The following is a 24171-nucleotide window of genomic DNA, read 5'->3' as shown; positions in this document are numbered from 1 at the left end:
GATACGTATGTTAGTTTCACTAAGCATATCGATATTTATTAATATATATATTTGAAAGCATTTGGCAGAGTCTTATCGAAAAAATGTGCCCGAAAGAAAAAATATTAAGTCTTAGCCCACACATATTAGTTGTCCAACATTTAACGATCAATATTAAAAATCACTGCGTTACCTAGCAACGATCAATTTCTGGGAGGAAAATCTGCGTTATATTTTATAGAAATGATGTCAACGGTAGTTGTAGTTTAACACGCTCAGATAATTTTGACATGTCTGAACAACTGCGGTCGTATATGACCACCTTTCTTGTGACCTTAGATAAACGCTTGGGGGCTCACTACCCCAGTTTCTCCGCACACGACCAAATCCGGATGAGTTGAGGGAATAAAATAAAAACTTGTAAAGTCAAATGCCAGAGTCAGTCTCACATTGTGATGCTATGCAAACATGTTTTTGTTTTAAACGTGTTCTGTTTATTTATACTTGAATCTCAAGTGCCCTCTCTTTCCAGAGATTCAAAAATATGAAAAAAAAAAAAAAAAGTTTACCCATCAGTCTCAAAACCACCAACATATCAATTCTCAATTTTTTAAGCAGGATTTTATTGCAGCAATCTATCACACAGGTTTAGACAAAATGTGCCAAGACAATAATTAGAGTAGCACAAATGTCACCAAACTGAATCCCACACTCACTTTAACTTAACAGTTTGTGCTTCACACATTCTCGTCTCAGTTTTGCCGTTTACGCCTTAGAGCAAGTTTCCATTGTCGTTTAGCAGCTTTGCCTCGAGCAAAGCGATTTTGTGGTTTGAAACAAGTCTTTGACATATGAACTGTGCCCCTAGCAGAGCGATTTTTTGACTTGACGTATGTATTTACAGGTGACCGCGATGACTTGTGGAACTTCTGGGGATGATGGTTTGTGTCCAGCCACACCACACAATTTGCATCAGTTCCTCTGGAATCAAGCAGCTTTTTAGAGGGCCAGGAATCCAAGTTTACGGGACCTTTATTCATACTAGCTAATAACATGTGGGGGTCAGGTAGCTGGTTGGAAGTCTTAATAAGGCCCGCTTTCATTGCTTCGTTATAGCCACCATTTAGGTAAAGGAATCTGTCTTGAGCAGAAAGAGAGTTCGGCTGGTTTCTTCGTCTATGAGAGACTGGCTTTCTTCGTGTCACATCTCGGCCTCTATATTTGGTAATGGCCTTTTCCTTTGGCTCTCGGGGTGCAGGAGTTAGATTTTGATTTTTGAAGTCTGGTTTATTTCCATCTTCTGTCGCCCAGACAGAAGATGTCTGGTGGAAGGTGGAAGGATCAATGGTCCGATAGCCAGTGTAGCTGTAATCTCTACGCTGAGGTCCATGTGGAGTACTGGTTATAAAACCATTATGGCCTTTGCTCTGGGGTGAAGCGATATTTAGGGTTGAAACTGAATCACTAGAGGCAGGTTGGTGGGTCGAGGGAGTGTAGTATACAGCCTTGGATTTCTTTCCACCATTGGCATCATAGGTTTTTTCCTTGTACTTGGAAGCAGGATTTGGAGTGTAGATGTCACTTCTTGGTACATAGGAATGCGATGATTGTGGCTTCTGTGGGTAAAGGACATCAGGCCGAGTCACACTGCTGAGGCCTTTGCCATGTTCAAAGCCACCTGACGGTTTTTGATAACCTCTTGATGGATGTTTCTTGTGAGAGACATATTTTGGCTTGAAGCCGTTTTGTCCATCGGCTGAAGGTGATGGCTTCCGTGAAAAGTAGCTGAAATCCTGAGATGGGTTGTTTGGAGGGTTCAATGGAGACCAAGTTTGTTGGGGTTCCTTGGAGCTATAGTGGACATATTGATTTTTAGAGACACTCTGCACAGGAGGAGTGGCATGGACAACATTATTTGAAACAGGTCCTATTGCTGCTGCACTGTTGTCCAGGTAGAGAGCAGGACGAGGAGTAAAAATTTGGTTGCCATAGACACTGGGGGACATAAAGTTTGCAGCAGATCCTGGGACCTGGTGATTGGCATTCTGTCTTCTCCAGAAATGTCTACTCTTGTCAGGATGTGCCATGATAAACCTGTCTTCCATATCTGCAGGGTCTGGATGACGTTGGACTTTCTCTTCACTGAAGCTCTTAAAAGGGGTAACTTGATGCCTGTTTCTATAGGATACTGGTTCAGGCTGCTGTGAAAAAGAGCTTTGTTGTCCCACAGCCATTGTCTCATCCACACAGTTTGCCTCTGAAGACTCCCAAGGATTAACCTGGTTAGGAGTTTGTTGGCCCTCATATAGATAGTATCCATCTGCAATCTTATAACCTATCAGATAATTAAAATAAAATGCCATTAATCTCATGGGGCTTTTAAATGCACAAAAACAATTCTGAAACCCTTACCATTTTGAGGAGGAAAATAAATACAGGCCCATAACAGCACGCAAATCCAAGAGACCCTGAAAAACAAGAAAGTTTGAAGGAAAGTGACAAGCCAAATTAGAGTAAAAATAAAATGAGACAAAGTTATATACCCAAATGGAAGAGCCATGACAACAAGTTCACCCAGAGAATCCACCTGCAACAGTACAAGTAGCAGTCTGTTGATTGAAACCACATCTGCTTGGGTGACAATCTATCTAATCAATCGCAGGTGCAGAAGTTGCTCAGTTGGCCGGATTTGAAGCTTCTTCTGTGTTTTTGCAAATGTTTGTGTCTAAGATATATATTTTTCTAACCAATGTGAATGTGAATTCTTCACAAATTTACATACTTTATCCACATTACTGTTAGCAACTTGAGCAGGTTTGTGGGAATATTTTGTTTAAAACTTTATTTTTCACTTGTCATCAGTTATCTCTGCACTATTGGACTCCCCTTTCCTCCTTTAGCTGAAATAATTGTCATAATAAACCAATTTTGTAACAATATTAGATTTTATTAATATGTATAGATGTTACTGATATCCCTTACACTCCCACTTGTGGATGTGAATTAACAATGAGCTGTGTTTGCTGTTAGGTCACAGGAAATGGAAAGATACTTCATGGAGTGCAGGAGAGATGAATAAGCTGGCTCAGAAGATGGACATGGTGAGGATAGACTTTAAGAGGCAACGCAAGCAGCTTCCACTCAATAAGTGGTTACACAATAAGACAAAGACTGGTGGGTGACATTTCTAAGTGAAAAATATGAATAAAGTGCTTTTGAAAACTGACTTCTCAAAGCCTAAGAAAACATGCATCACAGTTAAAAATACTTCTTCTTCTTCTTTTTTCTTTGCTTGAATAGTCCCAGTCCAGTGACTCATTTTGTCCCCTTTGAACTTCTCCCCCCTCTTAACTTTCCTTCCACATACAAGAAGTGATCTTGGGCTCAGCCCAAACTAACTTCACTTTGAATTATGCTGTTTTTTTTTTTTTTTTTTTATTTATTTATTTTTTTAATCCTTTTTTAGTTTTTCATTGTGGAAAATATATGTTGCCAAGGATTGATGAGAAATTTGGATTCATCCCAAAGATGAACGGCCCCTCAAGACCATCATAAACACTGGCCTTTTCAAGCGCGTCATAGCTGTTTGTCTTTTTGTTCAAATGGATTCAAAATTTAAAAAAAATTGAAATTAAATGTGCTGAATTATTTGGGACTTAATTTACATAATCATAATGTAATGATTTCTGCCTTGCTCTTTATCTTTACCTACTTTATTCTATGTTTTTGTTAAATAGATCTTGGAAAACAAGCCAGGATGTGATGGACTCCTGGCGGTCCATAGCAACTACTTGCTGAAGGTAATTTCTCTGCAGCCCTCATCACTCATACATTACTTTTCTTTGTACTCAGGGGACTTGGTTAGTTTACACTCAGCAAGCAGATGGCCATGGTTTTAAAGTTGCAACAGCCTTATTCTCAAAGAAGTCTGTGATGAGATCACATCTGTTGCACAATACTTTCAGCAGAGTCCACTGTAAACATACAACCAGTCTCTGAGGGTGGTTGATTAAAACATGTCTGCGTGAATAGCTTTTGCTTTCTTTGCCCAAGTGTTTCAGTAAAACATCTCTCTTGACAAAGAGGCCCTCTGCATGACTATGTTTGGAGCCAGACTGGGACTGCTTGTCTACACTACAGTGCCGTGAAAAAGGGCAGATGTGACAGCGAAACGTGTCTGGGTGCCAGCAGCTTGTTCTGCATAAATAAAACCCAGATGACCATGGCAGTCAAACAGTCTTTATAAAAAAAAGTTTCTTTGTTTCAGGGTGTATTTCTGTTTTACAACATTCTACCTGACAACTTTCCTGATAATCAAAAGTATTTGTGTGATTTATTCTTTCCTGTCAGATCGGATTTTTTTTGTACTTAGAATGAAGAAACCGGCTACACTTTGCTGAAATAGGTTGCACATGGAAATCTATCATCTATCATCCAGCCAGGCATGTTTTGGAGTCAGGTCCGGACCGACAAAGAGCAGCTTTGTTTTTAAAAAGTCATTGCTAAAACATTTTTACCCTTGTTGGACCAACATCAAGGCAAAGAAAGACAAAAACGATACATCTGCAGAGCCATCAACTGAACATACATGGGTGCTTTGAAATGCCTCATCCTGAAAATGCATCAATGAGTTTTTGCTCATCATATTGCTTGTTATGATTACCTTAAGCATTTTGGTCTTTACACTGTCTATTGGTTTGCATGGTCCAAAACACGTATAGTGTTATTTCTTATATTTTGAATTCAGCAAAAGTAAGGGCAACACACCAAAGCGATAAAAAGTAATTTTTCAACCCGATACAGACTATTTTAGAACATTGAAAGGGAGTTATGACTTAGCCTTATTAGTGTCAATATATAGATCATATTTGTATTGGAGTCAAGACAGTCTGATGAGTTGGTATTTCTCTGGCACTCTCAAGTGGCTCGGCTCCAGGTCCTCTTCCAGCTCTGCTTGTACTTCCATCGCTGTGCCCCAAAGCTCGGGGTCTGTTTGGTCGTGATCTTTTCTGCTGAGCTGTCTGTCCTTTGGACACTCTCTGTTGTAGGAATGAACATATTCCTCCACATCTTCTCCAGTATGCTCAAGAGGAGAGTGACACAAAAGGCCGGAGTCCCTCACTCCCGGATGCAGGCGCAGCCAGTACACCATGTAGTGGATGCTAGGAAAAGAAAAAAGAAAAATCACTTTTGTATCATTGATTATTTTAATCTACAGAAAGCCTTTTTAAAGTCCTGAGGGGAAGAACAGACCTGTAGTTGCACACCCAGGGATTTCCTCCCAGTTTTATCTGTGACAGGAAGTAGAGGTCTTCAAGAACCCCGTACTGAATGAAGTGCAGGTTATTGTCTGACAGGTCAAGCTCACGAAGATGCAAGAGGCCAGACAGAGAACCTGGGAGGGAGAAAGTGAAGAAATATGACCATAGTACCCTTGAGTTTCACTTTCACTCTGTGTCAACACATGTGTTGCAGTTTATTATTAAAAAAATCAAAAAATGTGGAACCCTGTGTGGGACATCACCTTGAACAAGGTATCACAGGCTAAATTGAATCTCAAATGAAGGGTTGGTTATCGGCGTTATTCCGGCCAGATCCTCCCCACCCCATCTGGCACCCAAGTTGACGAGAGGGGCCATGTATAGCCCAGGACTGCTGCAGGTTTTTGTGAGGGTAGCTCACATTAGGAGAACATGCAAACTCCACACAGAAAGGCCCTTTCTCCATCCCCACCCAGGGTGTGGGTGCTGAAGTCATGGAGGAACTAACACGCACTCAGCGCCCACAGCGTCCCCGGCAGGAATTGAACCCAGTTCTGTTGGCTTCATCAGGCCAAGACCTTCAACTCTTGCTGGAACAGTTCACAGCCGAATATGAAGCGGCTGGGATGAGAATCAGCACCTTCACATCCCAGACCATTGTCCTCAGTCGGAAATGGGTGGACTGCCCTTTCCGGGTCTGGAATCAGATACTTCTCCAAGTGGAGAAGTTCAAGTATCTGTGGGTCTTCACGAGTGAGGGAATAATGGAGCAGGAGATCAATAGGCGGATCGGTGTGGCGACCGCAGTAATGTGGACTTTCATGGTGAAGATGGAGCTGAGCCAAAAGGCGAAGCACTCAATTTAGCAGTTGGTCTGTGTTTCTATCCTCACATATGGTCATGAGCTGTGGGTATTGACCGAAAGAGAAAGATCATGGGTACAAGTGGCAAAAATGAGCTTCCTCCCCAGGGTGTCCGGGCTCTCCCTAAAAGATAGGGTGAGAAGCTCGGTCATCCGGGACCGACTCAGAGTAGAGCCACTGCTCATCAACATCGAGAGGAGCCAGATGAGGTGGCTTGGGCATCTGGTGAGGATGCCTCCTGGATGTCTCCCTGGTGAGGTTGTCTGGGTGTATTTCACTGAGATTAGATCCCTGGGAAGACCCAGGACATGCTGGAGGGACTACGTCTCTCGGCTGGCTTGGGATCACCTTGGGATCCCCCCAGATGAGCTGGACGAAGTCTGGGCTTCCCTGCTTAGGCTGCTGCCCCGTAACCCAACCTCGGATAAGTGGAAGAAGATGGATGGATATATGAAGTGTATAAATCTGTAGTGTATAGTGATGAATTTACACCTGCAGCCCTCTCAGCATCCCTCATCGTAAATATTGCATCCCTCATTGTAAATATTGCTGCAACTACGTATATACACAGAGAAGGTAGCTCGTTTACCATCTCATAGAAGGAAAAAGTGGGGGCAAAAGCTGCAACAGCGGTGTTCTTAACATTCTGAGTATCCATAAGCTGTCCGTCTCATATAAACACAGCTGCAGATGTGTAGGTTTTCATCCCCATAACTGCTAAGTACTGTAAAAACAATTATGATACCAAGGCACAGGAATAATTTCACCCACCTTTGTCGATGTGCTCCATGTTGTTGTTACTGAGGTTAAGGATTCTGAGACTTCTTGCTTCTCGGAAATTGTTGGGTCTGAGGTGACGGATGGAATTATGAGACAAATCAACCTGAACAACGTCCTCTGGGATACCTGAGGGCACTTCAGTCAGACCTAGTGATTTTGAGGAACAAGTTACTAAAATACTAACACACACACACACACAGTGTCAGTTACTTTTTGAATGTGTGCATATATGTGCTAAAAATATATATAATTTAATTCACACATTTGGTTTGTGTTTACAATTTAAAGGAGCCGTCTGTAAGAAATGTCCAAAACTGGTACTGCAGTCACTTTCAAAATATTGTTGAGCGGCGTGTACCCTCCCCCTCCTCCCCCCGACCAGAGGTTGCCAGGTAGGCTGCAGAATGCAGCAGGAACGTAGGCTGCCATGGCTGCGATAATTAGAGCCAAGCTGGAAACCCGGATGCCGAAACAATACTGACTTGGTGATTGGGAGATAGGTGGAGGGTGGAGCTTCAGAAACAATACTGACTTGGTGATTGGGAGATAGGTGGAGGGTGGAGCTTCAGAAACAATACTGACTTGGTGATTGGGAGATAGGTGGAGGGTGGAGCTTCAGAAACAATACTGACTTGGTGATTGGGAGATAGGTGGAGGGTGGAGCTTCAGAAACAATACTGACTTGGTGATTGGGAGATAGGTGGAGGGTGGAGCTTCAGAAACAATACTGACTTGGTGATTGGGAGATAGGTGGAGGGTGGAGCTTCAGAAACAATACTGACTTGGTGATTGGGAGATAGGTGGAGGGTGGAGCTTCAGAAACAATACTGACTTGGTGATTGGGAGATAGGTGGAGGGTGGAGCTTCAGGCCAAAACAAAAAATGACAACATAAACATCAGTTGAGGGCTGCAACTCCTCTTTTTAAACTGGAATATCCTGGCTTGAGTGCTGTTGTCAGTGACATAAGTATTTGAAATGAACATGATTTTTAAATGTCTGTTGACATATCGGGGTCATTTTATGATTCGTTTTATTATTGCTCTTACATACAGCTCCTTTAAGAATGACTCAACTGGAGATTGCTCCAGCCAATCAGGTGGGATATCACATTTAATGCTTTTATGTGAGTAGAAGTAAAACTGATAGAAAGATGGATCAACACTCTAAAATCCAGGCGTCTCCCCAGTGGAAGGCGTATTTTAATGGCACGTCATGGGATTTTGTTATGCATGTATCTATTTATCACCCTGATACATCACCAAAACGTTTTGTTTTTCACCACTAATTTTATTGGGTGAAAAATAAACATAAAGTGGGTACAAATCCGAGGTTACGTTAGCGAGTGACATTTTACTGAATTAATAACAGATGTCAAAGCAGATGTGCTTTGGTTAGCTCTGCTGTATGTTTCAGTATGAAGATACTTTCAGAAATGGAAATTTAGTCCCTCTGCACATCCAACACTAATAATAAATGGCATGTCCTCTAAACCGTCAGTCATTTATCTTCCATTACATAAGAACCATTGAACAAATAACTCAGATCATGGTGGGCTGAAAGTAATTAGCACATAGTCAACCTTACATTTCAGAAAAAATAAAAGTAAGAAAGCTGATTCACTTGCCCCGTTTGCTGCACTCCATCCTTATTCGAGGGAAAATGTAGGTATGGCAAAGTGTGGTAGCATCGGATTTGCTACGAATTGGACTGGGCTCCAAAAAGTTGGTTAAATTGCTATTTACGTTGACACTGGTGTCTAATTCCTTACAGAGTAACTCAGGGTCGACCCTCTTCAGCTTCCTATTTTTGAGCCTGATGGGCTCTGCACACCTAAAAGAGAAGATGTTTGTAGGTTATTCAGAGGCTCAACAATGACTTGTGCACCTGCTGAATCAGTAGAGTCACTGACCTGGCATGATTTCCTAGATTACGGTTGCTTGGAACTTGAAGAGTACGGACGAGGCTTTCCATTGGACACAGACAATTCCAGGGATTGTCATATAAACGCAAGTAGCTAAGGTCTGGCATGGGTATGAGAGCCTCCTCGCTGAGTGTTCTCAGCTGGTTGTGTTGCAGAAGAAGGGTTGTAAGATGTTTCAAATCCATGAAAGCTCCTTCTTCCACAAGAAAAATCTGGTTCTGCTGAAGGTCCAGACTGACTAAACGGTGATATCCAAGAAATGCCCCATCACGGACGGCTTTGATTTGGTTCTGGGCTAAAAGGAGGTGCTTGGGCGCCCTGGACCAGATGTCTGAGGTGGGGATGGACACGAGATTTCGACGCTCGCAATCCACAAAAACCTCTCCGGAGTCTGTTGACTCTGAACAGTTTGTCGCAAACTTGAAGGGTCCCGATCTGCTGTGACGGCCAACACCTCGGACCCTGGCTCTTTTCAAACACACACAAAACAATTCCAATTTGCCATAGTTTGTATGTTGGCAACAAGAGTCTCTGAAAGATGGGCTGTACAAACATACACAAGAATAACTCCATACCTGTCACGTCTATGTTTATTTTTCAATCCTTTAAGGCCTCTGCCCCTCCCGGACCGTTTCGTCTCGATGAATGGGAGCACCGAGAGCAGCAGAGAGGCTACGCAGAGAAAGCGGATCATACGCATCCTGGCCCCTGCACAGTTTTCTTCTCAGCTGCAGGAGCTTGAGCCAAAGCAGGATTTTGTGATGATAGTCCTCGGTCTTGGAAACACTATAGGTCAAAGGGCAAAATTGTAATTGTTGACAGAAGCCAGCTGCTGTTTGCCCCGAGTCTAAAAAGCTATAGGCAGCGAGACTGGAGCTTTTAAAAAAACATAATACAGAAATGTCTGCTCTGGATGCCGTCACTGCCTGCTCTTATCGTGCATTTCTTGCACACTTCTAACAAACAAAACACTTCAGTTTTGGTATTAAACTATAACAGATGATGTAAGAAGTTCTACGTTGCAGTTCAAAAAGTTATTTTCTCTGGCTTTCTGCTGAAGTTCCACAGTTATCTTCATTCCCTTTTGTCTATTTGCAGTCTCCTGCAAACTTGCACTATGTGAAATCATTGTGGTCAATGCCAACTTTATGATTTAAGGGACAGATGCTGCCTTCATTACTGCTGGACTGCATGACTGCCATGTTGATAGCTGTGAGAAATCTTCCTTAATGATGTCTTGGCCTTTATTCACATTTTAACACATTGCATTAAAGACGCAACTTCACATTTTCTGTAAACGTATAGTATGTATTCAAAAGTAGCATGCAACAAACAAATCAAAACAACAAACTATAATCTACATAAAGCTGTAGAAAAAAAATAATTTGGTATATTATATTATGTTATATGCTAGATTTTTTTTTCTTTCTAGGAAAAGTGTCATCTTCCAGTATCTATAGAGTATCTTGTGCTGCTGCAGATTGACAGATAAACGCCTTCTTTACCTGACCAACAGGAAAGGTTGTTATCCAGCTCAAGGTCTCCAGTCCACTCGGGTCGGTTGTTATGTTCTTTCCACACTGATGTCCGGTCACTTTACACAACTCCTCTTGTTGACGAAACACAGCTTTTTACCTCCCAAGTCTGCCTTGGAAAAACGTAGTCCGTCTTTTGTTTGCACGTGGCCTCTCTATGCTCTGATGAGGGTTTGCACTCAGTTACACCTCAGAGTGAATGGAGCAACATCCTGAGATCTGAGAGGATAAAATGCAGCTGTGGCCAAGTGGAGGGTTGGGTTTATACAGTCGCCTCTGGCCAACCCACTCAACATGTGTTCATGCCGTAACGTTCTACACCCACTGCAATGTAAAACACTCTTTTCCACTTGAAGTATGCATCGGTTTGGTTCCAGATGTACATTTTTGACTTTATGGTGCCTTGAAAATCTTGAAAAATCTTCTTGCATGAAGCCTTGAAAAATCTTCTTGCATGAAGCTTTCCTCATTCCTTAGATTTCTACACAAACACAGATTTTTCTCTCTAATTCCAGATGGCGGTGAAAGGATTCTGAGTCATTTCTGCTGGATGCTCTTCTTGCCACATGCTTAAATGATGCATGCAAACACATCTTCTTCTGCTCACAAGCTAGTATTTATACAGGAAGAATGTGTTTTGAGACTGTACACCGGTTAAGAATTCTTCACACCGTGTGTTGTTGAATAATACAAGTAGAAATGGAAAGAAATGCAACAGAATTCAACACAAAACAAAACTGTTTCACTCCTATATCACGTATTCTTTCCACAGTCCAAAAACATGTATGCTGATTAACTGGTGGAGCGACACTGACTATAAAGTTTACACCTGCCCCCAACCTGGTCAGGCTCCGTAGGCTCCAATCCTCACCTGGAGGGCTGAATGGTATAAAGTAATACAAAAATGAATTATTTAATAATTTTGGGTGCTATAAATAGGTTTGCTAGGATGGTGGGTTTTGGAAATGTCACAAATGAAGTTTAATGAAAGACAAAGGATTTGGAGATTGTTACACTTATCTGGTACCAGAAAAAACAAGTCATTCTACATAATAAAATAATTTACATTTATTTACAAAAAAAAAACAACGCATGTGCACATTTTGTCTCTGCATTGCTGCTCTTACAGCCATTTCTGAGCCTGCCAAACTAAAACCTGCCAGTTTCTGATAGTGACTTTATTTTCCATAAAAGATGGAAAACTGGTCCAGTTTTTCTCTCTGTTCATTTGTCAGCTGGGAGGCACCATGCAGCAGCTCACAAGGACTCCTCAGGCTCCCAAGATTGATATATGAAAGCCTCAGATGTGCTGCCACCCTTAAATATCTGCAACACCTGGACGCCTCATTTTGCAGCAGGTCTGTGCATATGCCAGCTCCAACTGTTCATGGTTTTTCACTACATCAATTGCTGTATTGTCTCAGGGAGGGTTGCACAAACCTAAAATACTAGATAACAGCTGCAGAAACAAAACACTCTACAATAATACTAATAACTGTGCAAATTGTGTCTTTCTTAAGGGAGGCTGACTTGAAGTTGCAGAAACGTGGTCATACGGAGAACACAGCAATGAACCCCTTATGCTGGTTTATTTACAATTAAACAAAATTGGGTTCCAAATCACAAGATCCATCAACGCTGACGATACTTTGGAGGTGATGGAGGAGCATTCTCTGATGACATATTCAGCAAGTACATCTAAACAGATCAAAATACTTGTTGAAGTAGAGCTCCTAATAATGTGTAGATATTTTATCAACAAGCACAAATGTTTTTGAGACAGTACACTTTATATGAAACAGGATACTTTTGAAATAATTTACACAAATATGAACCACTTGGACTCTCCAGGACTCTCACTGATAGACAACTGTTACAAGATATGATGTTCCAGCATTATTTATCACAAAAATAAGTTATAATACACACAGGGCAGCATAAAATACAGCTCTTGATCTTCAGCTGAGTGAATGCAGTTGACTGTCCATCACTGGTGTAATTTTATTCTCCATGTATTTTGAATAAAAAAAAAAATTAATTAAAAACAACAAACACACAATTTGTACTTTGAAGTGTTGCTTCACCAGTTCTACCAGATTTTGGAGCTTGTCATATCTAATTATGATTTTAAAGGAGCCGTCTGTAAGAAATGTCCAAAACTGGTACTGCAGTCACTTTCAAAATATTGTTGAGCGGCGTGTACCCTCCCCCTCCTCCCCCCGACCAGAGGTTGCCAGGTAGGCTGCAGAATGCAGCAGGAACGTAGGCTGCCATGGCTGCCATAATTAGAGCCGAGCTGGCAACCCGGATGCCGAAACAATACTGACTTGGTGATTGGGAGATAGGTGGAGGGTGGAGCTTCAGAAACAATACTGACTTGGTGATTGGGAGATAGGTGGAGGGTGGAGCTTCAGGCCAAAACAAAAAATGACAACATAAACATCAGTTGAGGGCTGCAACTCCTCTTTTTAAACTGGAATATCCTGGCTTGAGTGCTGTTGTCAGTGACATAAGTATTTGAAATGAACATGATTTTTAAATGTCTGTTGACATATCGGGGTCATTTTATGATTCGTTTTATTATTGCTCTAACATACAGCTCCTTTAAATGTTATGAAGGTTTGTCTACACTGTATGTGTCTTTCTCTGTAGGAAAGTAAAAATGAAGTTGAAACTAACGCCAACAGAAAACACTGTTCCTGAGACATATTGGAGGTTTTTGATTTTCAGTGTTAAGAAGAGAATCTCAAAATGACTGACTTTCTCTAAGTATGCTCATTAATACCAGTAAACAGTGTATTGTATTGTCAGTTTAACATGTAACTCCATACAGTAACAATAACACATTCTCCCACATTCTTAATGGGGCACAAAGTGTATGGGACGCTGTACATACAATTAAATATTTCTGATACTGCAGAATATTTTTCAAAAATTAAGATTTAATGTATATTTCTAAATGATACATGGTATATCCTGAGCTCAGAGTTAAATAATTCAGCAAAGAACATTCAGTCTTTGGGGAGGGCAGCATAAAATACAGCTCTTGATTTAAATATGAAGTTTCAGTCCAGGGACACAGCACTGTGACCCCAGACCTCCCGCCACTCAGCTTCCAAGCTTCAGGGACTCGAACCAGCTTTGTGTCCTCAGATTAACAGAGCTGCTGTCTGCCCGAGCCTTCACACACTGATCAACTGGAGACTCCACATTCATGTAGCCTGGGAACATTTCAGAGCAGAGAAAAGGAACACAGCTCATTAACGTTGCCATTATAAAATGATGCAATGAAAAATAAAAACTTACCGGTAAGAGTAGTACATCCATCAGTGACGGTGTTTTTAACTCCATGCAGAACAACCTCTGGACTGATGTCCACCGATGCTCCACAGAGCTCCACACCAGCTTTTAAAGAGGATGGCACACGCACACTTACCGCTCCTACAGAAGACAGATTGAGAAAGGTATAAAGTTAAGTGCTATTTATACAGCACATTTCATAGATACGGCTAATTTGATGTGCTTCACAGAACAGCTTAAAAATACATAAGAATTAAGAAACTTAAGAAAATTAATAAAAATGCAAAATATTATTACTGATGGCAGTAAAAACAACATGCAACAAACGCACACACACAAAATACATTTAAGCTTTGTATTCAAAATGACATTACAGTTGTAATAGATCTCCAGTCAGCAGGTAGCTAACACTGAACTGCTAAGAATCTTGCACCTGCTGATCTGAGACACCTGGACCGACTTGGACACGGTGAGCAAAGTCAGATAAGTAATAAATCAGATACATAATAGCACAATCGGCTTAAGATGTGAGTTTTCAAACCTTGGATGTATTCTGTAAGTGCAGTCCTGGTGACATTAGCTATTCAATTTTCAAAGCTAAGGCTGGTGTCCAAATAATTCCAAGGTTTCTGACTTACTCGGTGTGTCAACGAGAGCAATGACAAATAACATATTTATTGTTTCTGACTGAGACAGATAATATAGTGCCAACAGGAATTATGTAAAAATGAAAGACCACAGGACCCAAAACTGAGCCTTGTGGAACCCCAAAGAAAATTTCCCTCTTTGTTGATTTAAAACAACTAAAACATGATGACTTCATGTCCTTTAATTATGATGAAAACTAGTTAATAAACCTGACCGGTTACACCAACAGAATCATGAAGACTTTGAATTAAAAGATCATAATTAACAGTATCAAAAGCAGAAGTGGTATCTAACAGAACTAAAAGTGCTCTGAGTTACTGTTGATCTTAAAGCTGTAGTCAGGAACATCCCAAAAATCCAGTAACCGGCTGGAAAAGTTTAACGCATACAACCCATCCCAGCCTTTTCACAGGAAATCCACAACTGTACCCCCAGAACATTATTTTACTATAATGGATATTGGATGGATCACGGTTCGTTTCTCCAGTAAAAGTGCAATTACCGCACACTTGAGAGAAACAGAGAATACAGCCTGCAGAGAGCAATTAGTTATATTTACTAACTGCTTTACAAAGCAATGAAAAACCGATTTGAAAACTCTAGTAGGGATGGGATCAAATGGAGAGGTGCAGGCCTTTCAGTGATCAACAATGTTTTCTAGATCTGGGGAGTTAACTGTTGCAAGAAGGTACAGAGGAACAAGACAGGAAATGCTTAAATTTAAGACGGCTCAAACTTTGCAAATGTTCGTTTGAAAGAAAGTGATACATTTGTTACATTTGGTTGGGAGGGAGGAAGTCAATTGGTCTGATTTCTTCCATAAAGCCATGTCTCATTGTAGGAGGGTGGTAGATAATACGAAGAAGTCCAGCAGATGATATTGGATTACAACTAGACCTTCAAAATTCAATTTCATATAATTACAAAACAACACAGATTTGCAACTAAAAATCTGTATAGCAGCTGCATTGCTCTCTCTTTTGTCTGATCAAGGGTGCTGGTGAAAAACTGGCTAAGGGGCAACGGCTCTACCAGTCTGTCTCAGTTAGTAGCATAAAGTCCAATGTATCACTTGTAATAAAGACATTAATGACCATCAAAGTCTTGTTTGGCAGGGATCTAACATTAAGAAGAGCACGTTTCAGTGTGCGGGGAGTAATGTTTGTGTTAACAGGCGGATCTTTGATATTCACTGACTGGCCCGCTACTGCTCTGTGGTCTGTTATCAATTTATACTTGAATACACGTGGGAGGTTTAGGGCAAGTTTCAGGCTGTTAATAGTTTTGGGTTTGAGTAAAGAAGAAAAATAATATGACCTAAAATACCGAACTGTGCACCAGAATGAGTGCTGTTGCTGAATCACGAATAAAGTGAACGTCATTCTTGTGTCCAGTTCTTACCTTTCTGACTGTGGAGGTCGGCAGCTCCACCATCCCCGACGTAGACGTCAATCCCTCCGCTGTCAGAGGAGACTTTCAGCAAACTATTTGAACCATCTGCAAAGGCAAAGCAAAGCTTAGTTTTTTTCCCCCCATCCTCTGACAGATACCACACATGGGTCACAGTGCAGTCAGCCAGCTTACCGATAACTGTATCCCCAGATACATTTGTCACTGTAGTGATGCCTTTTAATAAACAAAAACAGAGAGTCAGGGTTAAATGATCATATTACCATATGGTTATTGTCAGCAACTTGTAAGTAAACTAGTATTCTGCTGTCATAGACATTAGACATGATAAACCTGCACAACTTAAGTTTACACATGTTTCTCTGACTCAGTGATGACAAATTCTTTCTCAATGACACATTTTCTTTGCTTTACTTCAAAGAGTTGTGTCATTAAGTGATTAAACATGTAATTATGTGTTGTTTTTTTTTCAGCTCTTACAAAACAAAATAGTTGGGAATTTTGTGATAAATTGAGACCACATTGCATTTAAATCAACTCTGTTTGGATCTGAGCCCAGGATTCCTCCAGTAGTATCACAGTCCTGCTATACCGAGCAGGCCAGCTAACCTAAAGCAGCTGTGAACCAAATGCACTTTCGGTATTAAAAGCAAAATAAAGTTCTCTTTGTGAGGAATAGTTTGTTTTAGCGTTATATCAACCCCCAAGGATATGCTTTTTCTAATTAAAAAAATTCCTGAGAGGTTATCAATAACTGGTGCACAACTGTAAGGATACTTTTGTTTAAGTTGGTTCGAGCAGTCTGAAATACAGACACGGGTCACCAGGTCAGGCCAGAGTGAACCAATTAAAAACGTGAATTAAAAACAATATAATGACCTTAGAATAGTTACTCTATTTAAAGATAATAGTGCACTCAGGATTCTCAGAAGTACTGGAACCCTAAATTTCAAATCCAAATTAAAATTATTATTAGAGACATAAACAAATAAGTTTTGTATAATCTGAATAGTTCAGTAAAATGCAGAATTTTAATGAACTACAGAAAAAAATTGCAGTGATGTGGAAAAAAAAAAGAAAGTATTTTGGACACAATTCCTGAGATCCATTAATATCTGGCTGCAGAACCTTTGGTAGTTATGACGGCCATTAATTATTTCCTCTTGACATCTAGCAGCTTCATGCTGTCTGCCGGTTGTTCCTGCCAGTTTTCCACTGCAATGCATTTAAGTAATGTGAAAGAATATAAACTCTCTCCAAAAAGGTTTTTCAATGAAAGTTTCCCACTTAACAGTTGTCCTGTATTCCCAGAGCTGTACTTCGGTTTCCTCTGACCTTAGGAGCATGATTTCAAAGAAACTGACTTTATAGTCATATCTGCTTCTTATGTTTTGGTTCCTTTCTTACAATAATGAAATGACTGAAAAATCCATCAACTGCCCTTTTTTCTGCGCAACATGCACTGATCTCTGATGCTTGATTGACAGGTTTTGGGTTTATTTTACCCTGCTGTGTTGCTCTCTAAAGAATCTACCGTGTTTGTTGGTACTTGTTGGGTTCTCTACACCAGCGGTGGAGGTGGTGTCCTTGTTGCTCTCTGTCTGTTTATCATTTTTGTACTATTAATATTTTGTTATATAAATCAAATAGATAATTGTGGCTAGATACTGCTGTGAGGCTAAGTGTAGAAGTGTTTCACATTGCTATAATTTAACAAAAAGAAAAGATGGGATAACTTCCCCACTTTCCTGTCTAGCACATGTAAACGTGTTTATTTAAGAACCAATACACTGTTCTCCCACTGTGCCTGTTTATCTTGTTTACTTGAGGTTTTCATTCACGATAAATGACATTTGTAGGTTAGCGCAGTTATGTTACCGCACTGCTGTTCAGTAAAGCTCTTTGTTTATGATTTAATTTGTTTACATAAGCCCTTAAAAATCCCAATGTCATGATTCAAAGAAGTGAAATATAGTAATTTATTCTTCTGATTTGTGATTATTTTTTTGCTATGACCTCTTTCTGCATGTGCACTCTAGTTTATGCCGCCCAGCAGTGGACGTTTTTTCAAGCGACTGTCTCAGAACATTTAGCCAGCTTGAAGGCTTATAAGTCCTGCACCCATTCATTTGTACATTACACATTCAGCTCTAGAGATTTGTAACTTCTGAACTGCTCAGCTGTTTCAACATTCACACAGTAAACAAGACATCGGGTGTCTCAGTGGAGGTAGCATGTGAGATCAAAGATTGAAACCCATGGTGGACTAACAGATTCAATACTTATAAGATGCAACAGAATCAATATCATAGTGTTTACATTTGGCAATTAGAACATCAATATCTGATTCAAGTGTACATATGGTAGGCTACACTGATTGAGTTTAAAGAACACAGGTAAAGTTAGTTATTATTGAGTTTGTCTTGAGTTATTCCGGTATTCAATATTCCTTCTGCCCGTCAAACGCTCACAATTTGATTATGATGTCAGAGATCAAAACAGATTTAATTAATCTGCCTGAAAACATTGAAATGTTGCCTCAGCCTCTTATTGCTTTACAAGATATCTTTAAGAAAGGACTTGTTGAAGCGTTGACACCTTTTACTGATAATTGAATCTGAACATTAAACTGCTTCAGAGCTGGTTATGAGTCCGGTGCTTTGCCCAAGGCGACCTCCACGAGTCGCCCCAGCAGCTGCTTGCAGGTTCAAGACAACTGGGAAAAAAATCTGATCCTTTTTAATGCAATAAAATAATGTATTGATTAATTAGATCAGTTGAATACTGAAAAATATTTGTTGTTTTTAATACATTTGAGGAACCAATTTCAAAAAGGTCCAAATACTTCTATCCACCACATGTTTTATGTTCAGTAACGTTGGACATTGTATTAAAATATTCTTCTGTAAGAGTTTGGCTTAATCACAGAGATGCCAGCTGGATGCTGCTGTTTGCTCACCATGTAAATGCCCCAGTTCAACTCTCCCAGAGACGGAGGAGACACAGCTTGACTCGGCATATATGGCTTTGACCCTCAGAGAGCCGTGCTCTGTCGAAACGTTCATCTTGGTGCCTTGGAGCTTTTTCACATTCACACCCTGCAAAAACATTGTTATTATCTGTTAAATGTTAACTGACGAAATGTAAATCTGCAAATGAGAAACTAAAAGCTGTTAACACTAGTGTTGGGCTGCTGCTGCCCCCTAAAGGTGGCTGAGAATATGGCAAACAAGCTTTAATAACAGTCTATCTCACGCTGTCTCCTGTTGTGCTGATGTTCACGTTGCCATGGATCGTGCCCGCACCAGTGACATCTCCACCGTGAGACTGCACCTCAACCTGATGACCCTGGAATGTGAGAAACAATACAGAGCCAATGAAAAATAAAATAATTTACTATTATGACTCCTCTATGAGCTACAGATCAGTTCAACAGTGAAGTGCCTCGCTCCTAAATATGTTGATACTTAGAAATAACACTGATTTCAGACCCACCCCCCCAACCAAAAAAAATTCTACAAACTTCAAACTGGGTTTCTGTCAAGTGATAAAAAAAAAAAAAAAAAAAAAAAAAAGACTGGCGAAAAAAATACCAGAGCACTAAACTGAGATTAAAAGAAAAAGAGAAGGTGCAAAGGTGTTATCACTCCATTTGTTGCAGGAACGTCTGGGAAACAGAGAAGGATCTTTTCCAGATGTGACATCCTGTTGTACTTAAAACCTAACAACATCCTCAAAAACAAACTGATTTTTCTCAAGGACGAAAGACCAAAACAGAAACTAAACGGTGTTGCGTGTCCATTGGATGAAGAGTGCACAGAGCTTTACATCGGAGAAGCAACAACTTCATAAATGCATAAACTGATCAGGTCAAGATTCAGCAGTCTACCTGAAGGATAAAACACACCCTTTTAAAGAATAATAGTGAACACATGTTGGACAGAGAAGATGTGTGGTGGAAGAGAGCAGAATTCATTCATCCCAAACAAGAAAAACAACATTATCCAGAGGAGGAGGCCTGAGGCTTCACCTATCCAAGGCTGCAGCTTTAAATCTCCTACTTTTACAACAATTTACACCTTGATTCGTGTCACCAAAAGCAGGTATACAACTTATAACGGACAAAAAACCAACAACACACAAGAGTGATAGGAGGGTCATTGATTTTGGATATGAAAAAAACATTTTCAAGAACTAGGAAATGGAAGTCCAGCTGCCTTTGAGTGTTTTATTTGTTTATTTATTTATTTTACTTGAATTGGCTTAAGAGCTTCGAGGATAATTACTATACAATAGGATACGCAAACATTTTTTGAGTGTATTTATCTTCTCCTCATAGGAATAAAAACAATGAATACTCCATATAAATTATGTCTGTGGGGTACTTTGAGAGACTAAATAGAAGAAAATACTGACTTCAACCAAGGAGATATTTGAATGTCATTCTAGTGCATCCAGTGTTGTAAGCATGAGTGTATTTTGCAACCACCCACCTTCACGGAGTGCAGTAAACAATTGCCTTTTTCTGTCAGTACTTTGCAGACATCACACTCCATTTGCTTCACTTGCACGCCGCCTTTTCCTCGAGTTGTGATGAAGAGATCTGACAAAACCACGCTCATTTACTATTCAAGGATGATGACATGTTATATGAAGATGGTGTGACTACTTGTAAATAGGGATGCCCCGATACCGATATCGGGGCCGATACTGCTCTCGTATACTCGTACTCGCAAAAATTCTCAGATACCACGCACCGATACCACTTCATTGTTGTTGTAGTTACGGTACGATACGATAGCGACAATTAATGCAAGCGGGATGTCAGCAGTTTGGACATATTTCAAAATAAGGGACGACGACAGAAGCAAGGCAGACTGCAAGCTATAGGTGTCAAGAGGAGGAAAGGAGAATACGTCGTTTAATACCAGCAACTTGATAAAACATCTCAAGACGCATTATAAAGCTGAGTATACGGAGTTTTCTAATGCTACTGCAAGACCACAACAGCCAACATTAGCTCAGGTTCTGCTAGGGCTATGCGATTAATCGATTTTAAATCTAAATCGGATTTATTAATCACAATCGATGTTAAAAAAAGGAAAATCGGAAAATTGATTTTCCTTTTTTGCAGCTGGCTGCATTACAGACAGAGCTCGTCTAGTCATCTTTGTTTGGTCAAGAAAATTGTAAATGTTGTCACTTTACTAAACTCAAGGAGGATTTACAGTATCTTTCAATTGCACTTCATTCCCAATAGGGAAATGTGTTTGCTATTTTTCTTTAAAAATAAAGATAAAATATTTGAAACAATTTATTCCATTGTCTTTTGTAGTTTTACCAAAAAAAAATCGAAATCGAAATCGAGTTTTCAGAGAAAAAAAAAAATCGGGATTTTATTTTTGTCCAAAATCGCCCAGCCCTAGGTTCTGCAAAAGCGACAGACAATGGCGAGAGACAACCCCACGGGCTGTTAAAATAATGGATATAGCGCTTAGGGGTGGGTTAAAAATATCGATATATCGATATTGTATCGATATGCATGTGTAGGAACGATTATCGATACATAAATCCAAGTATCGATTTAAAAAATAAATAAATAAATAAATAAATAATTTTAAATTTTTTTTTTTTTTTTTTTTTTTTTTTTAATCCCGATTTTTTTCCCCCATTTTATCACCCAGTGCTCCTACCTAAGTCAGTCCTGGGCATTGCTCCATCTACCAACCCCGGGAAGCCCTGCACTGAGCTCAAGTCTCCTCCTTACTTGAGGAGTGAGCAGGCTGCTTCTTTTCACCAGGCAGGGTGGGGTTTCTCTGGCTGGACGTGGCGCGTGGAAGGATCATGTTACTCCCTTATTGTAACCAGAATATCGATATCGAATCGTATCGTATCGGATCGGAAATCGTATCGTCTTGGGACCTAGTGTATCGGAATCGTATCGTATCGGGAGGTCAGTGATGATACCCAGCTCTAATAGCGCTGGATGACCAGCCACTGTCAGTTGTAGAAGACGGATTTCGCCGTCTTCTTGACGCACTCGAGCCGCGATATGATGTTTCATCGATATATTATACGTTTGATATTTTCTTAAAGGAGCATGAGGCAAGAATAAGAAACGAGACTCATTAGCGCCACGACGACCGTCGGGGTTCCTGCAGCCAACAGCGAAGCCGGCACGGGAGCGCGTGTGTAATCTCATGTGATTTTCAAATCAAGCTCTAAATATGACTTACAATGTTATCTTACCTGGTCAGTAGGAAATGAGCCATGTCAGCATCTGTTTTCAGTCCCAATTCAAATTGAAGCTGCCTCCATGACTGAAACGCGTATCCAATGTTTACTCGTGCGCCACCGAGAACCTGCATGCAGCGTCATTTGACGTCACATCAGCAGGACAGCGCGGGAAATTCGGGCCCGGAATTGCAGTTTATTTTGCAGCACACAGTCTGTTCAAGGCAACGGAGAGATACACTAGAGGGCTCATTCTTTTTGGTTTGGAACGCTTCATCTGACATTATTACTAGAAAACTTAAAACGTATACGAATTTTTTTGATAAATCCTGCCTCAAGCTCCTTTAAAATAGTTATTCTACTCATTTTATTTATTTTTATTGAATGTATCTGTCTTCCAATTCATTGCATTTTTAGCTTAGTCATTTTTGTGGTAGAAGTATCGTATCGGTACTCGGTATCGGCAAGTTAAAATACTAGTAGCCTACTCATATTCGGTGTGAAATAAATGGTATCGGGGCATCCCTACTTGTAAACAAAGGTCATGTTTATAATTTTTTTTAAATACTCACTACTTTTGATAGGTGTCTCCATCTCAATGGACAGGTCGCTGTGCACCTTGTGTGCGGAGATCCGCAGCTCTCTGCTCTGCTCGTCGTAGTGGACCTGGAAGTGGTCCAGACACCCCCGGTGCTCTGCGTCCGCCCCGCGGACTGTGATGAAGGCTCGGTCCGCCTCGGGGAAGGCGTGCGGGTCCAGCGGCCGGATGGAGATGCTGCAGTCTACCTGGGCCCGAACTGTGGTGAAAGGGCTCACGACCAGAGCCCACTGCCGCAGAGGAGCCGGCGTGACCTCGCTCTGGGCGGGGACGGAGCTGGAGAGAGACCGGGAAGTGAGCAGGGCGCACCGGGCACCCGAAAGAGCCCTGGAGCTGGCTGTCAGGGACCAGCACCGGCTTATACCGGCTGATATTGACAACATCTCCGTGTCTTTCTGCAGAACCTACTTATGTTCACTTCAGCTGTTGGTTACAACACGCTCCTGAGCTGAGTGCGCGCTGTCATTCAGTCAGCATGCGCCGCCATAGACGCAGCCATTGCTGCCGAGCATGTAACAAACACAACTTCCGGTAGGTTTTCAAACTAAAAGCTTAGCTCGATCAACAACTGGAAGCGATAATATTATATTCATGAAATATGTAACCCATACAAGCAGTACTCGAGTTGAGGGGGGATGAGGGGGGATGGCACCCCCCCTGAAATAAAAACGGTCAAAATCATCCCCCCTTTCCATCCCTTATGTCATTTCATTAATGAATGTGGTTTTACTGCTATTTCAACATTTAGAGTCATCACCAGAAAAATAACTTATTTGACAATTTTCACCTGTTTCAAGTCAATTTTCACTTGAAATAAGTAGGAAAATCTGCCAATGGGACAAGATTTATCTTCTCATTACAAGCAATACAATCTTGTTCCACATGCAGATTTTTCTACTTATTTTAAGTGAAAATCTACTTGAAACAGGAGAAAATTGTTGTTTTTTCCAGTGATGAGTCTTGTTTTAAGTGTAATGAGATTTTTTTTACTAAAATGAGACATTTTAACTAGAAATAAGACAAATATTCTTGTTAAGATTTTGTTTTTTTGCAGTGATCCATTTTACTTATCCTGTGGAGGACAGAGTCATATTGATAAGTTCAGAAAACTGTTTTTTATTGTTGTGTTTTGATGTATTTGATGTAAGCCCAGTGGATATTTAAAGCTTACAGAAGGCTGCATTTAACTGCTGCTATGTCATTCCTGCAGTATTTCTGCAGGTGTTTTGGTCAGTGCTATTATTTGTAATATATTATATTATTTGTAATCAGCACAAATTATCTGTCCCGATATGATAAAATCCACCATCCCCCCTGATTTTTTTTTTACAACTCGAGTACTGCATACAAGTATAAATGAAAGAAATACAATTAACCTATGCAGCCATTGCTTATCTTGGGTTCGTATAAATCATCAAAATATATTTGCTCTCCTTGTTATCTATTTTTCATTTCCTTTCGTTTTTATGCAAAGATGATATCTGACGTCAAATGTCCATGACATATTAAGCGTACTCAATAAATAACTATTTTTCATGAGCACGATAGTTAACTGCCTCCACGTTTGCTTATTTAATACTTTTATGATAAATGTAAAGTACTTTGTTGGCTTAACAGACCGGATGTCCATATTTATGTAA

At 40.4% G+C, this 24171-nt stretch overlaps 3 protein-coding genes across 3 annotated transcripts; all 3 read right to left on the bottom strand.

Moving 5' to 3' along the window:
* Window positions 1–553: 553 nt before the first annotated feature.
* On the bottom strand, window positions 554–4058 carry LOC133444351 (uncharacterized). Its single transcript, XM_061722080.1, has 3 exons — window positions 2523–4058; window positions 2392–2447; window positions 554–2314 (listed from the first exon to the last, which is right to left on the bottom strand). Exons 1-3 carry the CDS (start codon window positions 2537–2539, stop codon window positions 732–734), a joined length of 1656 nt encoding a protein of 551 aa, XP_061578064.1. The 5' UTR covers window positions 2540–4058; the 3' UTR covers window positions 554–731.
* Window positions 4059–4202: 144 nt separating this feature from the next.
* On the bottom strand, window positions 4203–10581 carry LOC133444352 (leucine-rich repeat-containing protein 17-like). The gene is made up of 7 exons (XM_061722081.1): window positions 10312–10581; window positions 9382–9592; window positions 8795–9274; window positions 8510–8715; window positions 6875–7030; window positions 5233–5374; window positions 4203–5141 (listed from the first exon to the last, which is right to left on the bottom strand). Exons 2-7 carry the CDS (start codon window positions 9504–9506, stop codon window positions 4859–4861), a joined length of 1392 nt encoding a protein of 463 aa, XP_061578065.1. The 5' UTR covers window positions 9507–9592; window positions 10312–10581; the 3' UTR covers window positions 4203–4858.
* A 2682-nt stretch (window positions 10582–13263) lies between these two features.
* fam185a (family with sequence similarity 185 member A) lies at window positions 13264–23122 on the bottom strand. Its single transcript, XM_061722084.1, has 8 exons — window positions 22506–23122; window positions 20193–20302; window positions 18955–19047; window positions 18659–18797; window positions 15874–15915; window positions 15691–15786; window positions 13648–13782; window positions 13264–13562 (listed from the first exon to the last, which is right to left on the bottom strand). Exons 1-8 carry the CDS (start codon window positions 22912–22914, stop codon window positions 13450–13452), a joined length of 1137 nt encoding a protein of 378 aa, XP_061578068.1. The 5' UTR covers window positions 22915–23122; the 3' UTR covers window positions 13264–13449.
* Between the last annotated feature and the right edge of the window lie 1049 nt (window positions 23123–24171).

The sequence above is a fragment of the Cololabis saira genome, chromosome 5, assembly GCF_033807715.1.
Source record: "Cololabis saira isolate AMF1-May2022 chromosome 5, fColSai1.1, whole genome shotgun sequence".
NCBI classification, from domain to species: domain Eukaryota; kingdom Metazoa; phylum Chordata; class Actinopteri; order Beloniformes; family Belonidae; genus Cololabis; species Cololabis saira.
This window is presented reverse-complemented; position numbering and strand designations above follow the sequence as displayed.

What these genes read in the sequence shown, in the direction of transcription:
- LOC133444351 (XM_061722080.1), bottom strand. An exon ending in TTATTTTCCTCCTCAAAATG is followed by an intron (nt 2,315 to 2,391) that starts GTAAGGGTTTCA and finishes ATTATCTGATAG; the next exon opens with GTTATAAGATTGCAGATGGA.
- LOC133444352 (XM_061722081.1), bottom strand. Translation starts at nt 9,506, where the DNA reads ATGCGTATGATCCGCTTTCTCTGCGTAGCCTCTCTGCTGCTCTCGGTG. An exon ending in AATCTAGGAAATCATGCCAG is followed by an intron (nt 8,716 to 8,794) that starts GTCAGTGACTCT and finishes CTTCTCTTTTAG; the next exon opens with GTGTGCAGAGCCCATCAGGC. An exon ending in CATGGAGCACATCGACAAAG is followed by an intron (nt 5,375 to 6,874) that starts GTGGGTGAAATT and finishes TCTCCCTCCCAG; the next exon opens with GTTCTCTGTCTGGCCTCTTG.
- fam185a (XM_061722084.1), bottom strand. Translation starts at nt 22,914, where the DNA reads ATGTTGTCAATATCAGCCGGTATAAGCCGGTGCTGGTCCCTGACAGCC. An exon ending in GGAGACACCTATCAAAAGTA is followed by an intron (nt 20,303 to 22,505) that starts GTGAGTATTTAA and finishes TGGTTTTGTCAG; the next exon opens with ATCTCTTCATCACAACTCGA. An exon ending in TGGATGTACTACTCTTACCG is followed by an intron (nt 13,563 to 13,647) that starts GTAAGTTTTTAT and finishes AAATGTTCCCAG; the next exon opens with GCTACATGAATGTGGAGTCT.